The sequence below is a fragment of the Parus major genome, chromosome 23, assembly GCF_001522545.3.
Source record: "Parus major isolate Abel chromosome 23, Parus_major1.1, whole genome shotgun sequence".
NCBI classification, from domain to species: domain Eukaryota; kingdom Metazoa; phylum Chordata; class Aves; order Passeriformes; family Paridae; genus Parus; species Parus major.
Genome location: NC_031791.1, coordinates 1,950,259 through 1,955,491, shown reverse-complemented (window position 1 = coordinate 1,955,491; position 5,233 = coordinate 1,950,259). Strand labels below are relative to the sequence as shown.

Sequence of the window (5,233 nt, the reverse complement as noted above, 5' to 3'; positions counted from 1 at the left end):
AGGCCGTGGCTCTGGGGCTGGTGGCCGCGCTCTGGGGTGGCACCAGCCCGTTCCTCCGGTCGGCAGCGGCGGGCACCGAGCGGCTGCGGGGCCGGGGCCGCCTGCGGCAGCTCCTGACCGAGCTGCGCTTCCTCAGCCTCAGCCCCAAGGTGAGACCCTGCTGTTACAGATACATTTGATATTGTCGGCTTTTTATATTAAAATGAATGTTATGTGTATCAGAATGAGACATTTTTGTTGTATTAATATAGTTTTCTTTATTTCTGTTATTGATGAAATTTAGAAATAGTGGTGTAATACATAGATGTTGGGCTATGGCATAGTATTAAAATAAAAACTGCTTTTGTTTGTATAACCCAAAGACTGAGGAAAAAACAGCTGGAGAACTCCTGCATTTGTAAATTATCTTATCCAGATGAAGACAGCAGTGAGCAGAGCTCTGGGGGAGGAATTTATTGCATTTATGTGATCAGGGAATGTAAATCTCAATGGCACTGAGAAGATTGATCTATTGGGAAGGGGGCAAGAGAAAACTGAACAGAAGAACCCCAAAGATCCTGAGAGAATGTCTGAATATGTGTGAGAATTTATGGATATGAATGAGAATTTATGGATATGAATGAGAATTTATGGATATGTGTGAGAATTTATGGATATGTAGCAGGGTTCTGTTTTTAAGGGACAATCCTTTGTCAGTGAGGTGAATGCAGAGACACCCAGCCTTATCTGTATACTTTACTTTCTTTTTTTCTCCTAATTGTTTTTTTATTAAACTTTTAAATTCTATAAAAATTATGCCAACCTCGTTTTTCACACTGCCATTCCCTGTGATCCTTCCTGCAGCTTCAATATCCACAATCCCTCCTCCTCCTTGGGCTGTTTATTCCCACTGCTCTGCTCCTCCTGTGCAGAACTGAGACCTTTTCCTGTCATTCCCCCCATCCTTTGGCTGGGATGAGCTCACTGGGATCCCATTTGGGGAGCTCAGAGCAGCTTTGTGTTCTCCTGCAGTACCTGCTGCCCTTCCTGCTCAACCAGGCTGGATCCCTCCTCTTCTACCTCACCTTGGCCTCCACAGGTCAGTTCCTGCTGCTTTTTTTTGGGGTGGGTTTATGAGATTTTGGCAGGATCGGCGCCGTGGGTCGGTGACTCGACCAAACACCAAGCAGCTCCCTTGGAATAATTCCAAATAAACTGAATTTCTCCACTTGAAACTTGCATTTCAGACCTGTCCCTGGCAGTCCCACTCTGCAACTCCCTGGCTTTGATTGTGACGTTGGTGACTGGGAAAGTCCTGGGAGAGGACATTGGTGGGAAAAGTGAGTCCCGCTTCAAGCATTTCCTCAAGAAATCACCTTTTATTTGACTGAGGTTTTGTTTTTATTTGATTTATAATGTGGAGGCTCTGAAGACACCAAACACCCCACAAGGCTTGAACTTGGGTGCAGCAGCTTTGGCTGCAGGACCTGAAAGGGAATTAAAACAGATTTTTGGGCAGGGCTGGTGAATTTAAAGCCAGAACTGGCTGTTTTGAGCTAAAAGAGTTTGTAGGCTTGAGCTTTTCCCTCAGGGGATATTTAGCCAGGAGAGAAACACTGAACAAAATGCCCACCATGGAAAAGGAGTGGTGCAAAACCCCCCAGATGTCAACCTGCCCTGCTCAGGAAAAAACAGGACATTGGAAAGTTTAAAACTCCAGGAAAAACAGCTGGAGGTTGTTGTTTGAACCAGATTCCCAGTTTATCCCTGTTAATTCCCACAGGAGCCGTGGCAGGAATGCTGCTCACCATCCTGGGAGTCTCCCTGTGCCTGGCTGGGTCCTGAGGGAGCAGCAGAACCTGACCCAAGGCACCTCCCCTCATGGCTCACCTGGGATGTCCTTCTGGGATGGCAAAATCCATGGATTCCAGGGTGCAAGGACAGCCAATTCCGTGCCTTAAGGGATTTTTGGTGGCTGTTTCATGGTTAAATTGTCCATTCAGCACTTGGAGGGATAATAGATGGTGAATAAATCATCCAGTGTGACCTCCTGGCACTGATGGGTTTTTGATTGCCCCAAACCCTTCCAACCATCCCAAAACCCTTCAGCCAGCCCCTCACTGAGCACAAACCCTTCTGACCATCCCAAAACCCTTCTGACCATCCCAAAACCCTTCTGACCATCCCAAAACCCTTCTGACCATCCCAAAACCCTTCAGCCAGCCCCTCACTGAGCACAAACCCTTCTGACCATCCCAAAACCCTTCCAACCATCCCAAAACCCTTCTGACCATCCCAAAACCCTTCAGCCAGCCCCTCACTGAGCACAAACCCTTGTGCCAAGCCCAGAGCAAACCCTTCCAGCCACCCCAAGCCCTCCTGACAACCCAAATCCTTCTGACAACTCTCTTGACCACCCCAAACTCCTCTGACCACCCCCCCCCTGACCACCCCAAACTCCTCTGACCACCTTCCTGACCACCCAAATCCTTCTGACAACTCTCCTGACCACCCCAAACCCTCCTGATCACCCTCCTGACCACCCCAAACTCCTCTGACCTCCTTCCTGACCACCCCAAGCCCTCCTGACCACCCCAAACTCCTCTGACCTCCTTCCTGACCACCCCAAGCCCTCCCTGCTGAGCCCAGCCCAGTTTCCATGGGTGCAAACCCAGCAGCAGGAAGCTGTGGCCACATCCAGCACCCTCAGAGCACCAGGAACCACAGGGATCTTTAATCCCCCAGGATTTGATCCAGGAGCAGGCGCCAGGTTCCCATCAGGATTTATGGATCAGCAGCTCGTGTCCCCTCAGGTGCTGCCACCCCCCTGTCATTGTCTGGGAAGTCCCAAAAGTCCTGTTGTGGATAAATCCACTGCACACCTCACCCTCAGCCATGGAGCCAGCTGGCTCTGTCCAGGAGAAATCAGGAAGCCAGGCAGGAACAGGTTTAGCATCAGGAAAAGTTGTTTTTGTTTTTTTTTTTTATTCCCAAAGAGTAGAAATAATTCCAGAAGAGAAGGATCCACATCTGGAGTGTCCACACAGGGGTCAGGGAACCACAGCACCACGTGGAAAGTCCCTTTTTGAGGGACCTGGAACATCCCTGAGCTGAAGGAATTGGCAAAGCACCAGGTCCTTTCCTGGCTCTGCCCCAGGAGAAAATTCCCAGAGCCAGAGGAAAGGCAGGAATGAGCCTCATCCCAAGGATCAGGGGGATGGGGCTCCCTCCCTACCCACACAGCACAGTCAGGGATCTCCTCCCCACTCAGCACTTCAGTGTTCCCAAAACTCCACCACTTGGAGATCCTGGATATTGCAGAGCCACCCCAAACACAGATTCCCACGTGGAATTCCACACACTTTTGTGGGAAGAGCTCATTCCTGCAGGTCCCTGCTGCCTTCAGCCATTCCAGGTCCACAACAGCACCAAAAGCACCTGCTGGAAGTGAAAATCCTCCATTTCCCACTTGGATCATCCAGCTCAGCTAAGAAAAACAAGGATCCCGTGGGATGGATCCCTCCAGGACACTCCACAACCCCTTGATGATGTTTAATCCTGCTTGGACCAAATATCCACAAAAAGTTTTTCTTCCCACGTTTTTCCGGAGTGAAAAACCTCCCAGGGAGCTGGAGCTCCCCCTGAGCTGTCACTGTCACTGTCACTGTCACATCAGGACTGGTGCTGCAGCTCCAGGGCTTCTCCAAACCCATCCAGGAACTCGGGAATGTTTCTGGAGTGGTCGGGAATTCCCAGCCTCCGTTTCAGCATCAGGAACTGCGAGCGAGAGAAAACCGAGCACCGGCGATGAAATCCCAGAGCAAAATCCCTGCCACATCCACCCAAATCCCTGGAAAAGTGCATCCAGCCCATCCCAGGAGTGTTTGGGAAGAGGCAGGAGCAGCCCCTCACATGTTTCCTGCTGGCAATGGCCTGTTGGATCCACAGCAGCTCCATCAGGAGATGGTTCCTGTGGGATTGCAGCTCCGAGCGCGGAAGGCCCTGCAGATCCGCTGGGATTTCTGCCACAAAACCCAGGAGAACCACAAAGATCTGGATGGTGGGAGCTGTTCCAGCTTTCCCAAGATATTCCCCAGGTTCTGTGTCCCCTACCTGGGCTGGCTCCGAGGTCGCTGCTGTCCCATTCTGAGTCCACGCTGTCGTTGTCCCACTCCTGGCTCCCTGCCAGGGCTCTTCCCTCCTTTTCCAGGTTTTTAGCAGCACCAGACCCCAAATTTGGGGGTTTTGGGGTTGTCCCCCTGGGCAGAGGGGCTGAGGGGGGGATGTTCCCACAGCTCCCAGCCTGCTCTGCTCCAGGGGGATCCGGCTTCTCCGGGATTTTTTTGGGAATGGTCTCGTTCTCTGCAGGCTGCCCTGGATCCAAGGGATTCCCTGGGGAGGGCTGCCCAAAGGAGAAAAGAAAATAAAAACAACAATACAGGGAAGGAAAGAAAATGTGAGGAAAATATTAAAAAAACCAAGAGAGTCTAAAAGGAAATAGGAAAGAAATATGAAGAAAATATGAAGATGAATAGGAAGAAAATGTAGAGAAAATAGAAAGAAAATAGAAAGAAATAGCAAAGAAAATATTCAAATACACAAAAGAAAATATATAAAAGAAAATAGAAAGGTCTTGAATGTTCCTGGGAATGTTCCCTAGTCCTGAGTCCTGGCAATGTTCCCTGGTCCCAAAACCCTGGGAATGTTCCCTGGTCCCCCAGGAATGGTCCCTGGTCCCTGGCAATGTTCCCTGGTCCTGAAACCCCGGGAATGTTCCTTGGTCCCGATCCCCAGGAATGTTCCTTGGTCCTGATCCTTGGGAATGTTTCCTGATCCAAATCTCCAAGAATGTTCCCTGGTCCTGATCCCCAGGAATGTTCCTCAGTCCTGATCCCCAGGAATGTTCCCTGGTCCTGATCCTCAGGAATGTTCCCCGATCCCTGGGAATGTTCCCTGGTCCCAAAACCCCAGGAATGTGCCCTGGTCCCGATCCCTGGGAATGTTCCCCGGTCCCCGGCAATGTCCCCCCGCTGCTCACACACCTCAGGCCCGAAGCACGGCCGCTGCAGAACGCGGCCGGTCCAGCGCAGCTGCCCCAGGTCCCCCTCGATCTCCAGCACCACGGCCTCGAACTCTTCCCGCAGGCCCCGGAGCCGCCTCCGCAGCAGGAACCCCCTGGCACAGGCCTGGCATGGCCCGGGGCAGCGCTGGAGCCGGGCCGGGCATCCCCCTTCCCCTTCCCCTTCCCCTTCCC

The 5,233-nt window shown here is 51.6% G+C and overlaps 2 protein-coding genes across 3 annotated transcripts in view; one reads left to right on the top strand and one right to left on the bottom strand.

Annotated features, from left to right (window-relative positions):
- TMEM234 (transmembrane protein 234) overlaps nucleotides 1-2,035 on the top strand; it is a 3,350-nt gene extending 1,315 nt beyond the window's left edge. Inside the window, exons 2-5 of one of the 2 annotated variants that reach the window (XM_033519563.1) lie at nucleotides 1-149; nucleotides 1,012-1,078; nucleotides 1,227-1,319; nucleotides 1,763-2,035. The exon at nucleotides 1-149 is cut by the window's left edge and continues 2 nt beyond it. In XM_033519563.1, coding sequence (XP_033375454.1) covers nucleotides 1-149; nucleotides 1,012-1,078; nucleotides 1,227-1,319; nucleotides 1,763-1,824 — 371 coding nt within the window. In that variant the 3' untranslated portion in view covers nucleotides 1,825-2,035. Of the gene's footprint in view, nucleotides 150-843; nucleotides 1,079-1,226; nucleotides 1,320-1,762 lie in introns of both variants that reach the window. The other variant, XM_033519562.1, reaches the window with a different exon arrangement.
- Nucleotides 2,036-2,944: 909 nt separating this feature from the next.
- LOC107214102 overlaps nucleotides 2,945-5,233 on the bottom strand; it is a 5,877-nt gene continuing 3,588 nt past the window's right edge. The window contains exons 7-10 of the mRNA XM_033519642.1: nucleotides 5,022-5,227; nucleotides 4,093-4,381; nucleotides 3,892-4,001; nucleotides 2,945-3,756 (exon numbers count right to left, since the gene is read on the bottom strand). Coding sequence (XP_033375533.1) covers nucleotides 3,652-3,756; nucleotides 3,892-4,001; nucleotides 4,093-4,381; nucleotides 5,022-5,227 — 710 coding nt within the window. The 3' untranslated portion in view covers nucleotides 2,945-3,651. The remainder of the gene's footprint in view (nucleotides 3,757-3,891; nucleotides 4,002-4,092; nucleotides 4,382-5,021; nucleotides 5,228-5,233) is intronic.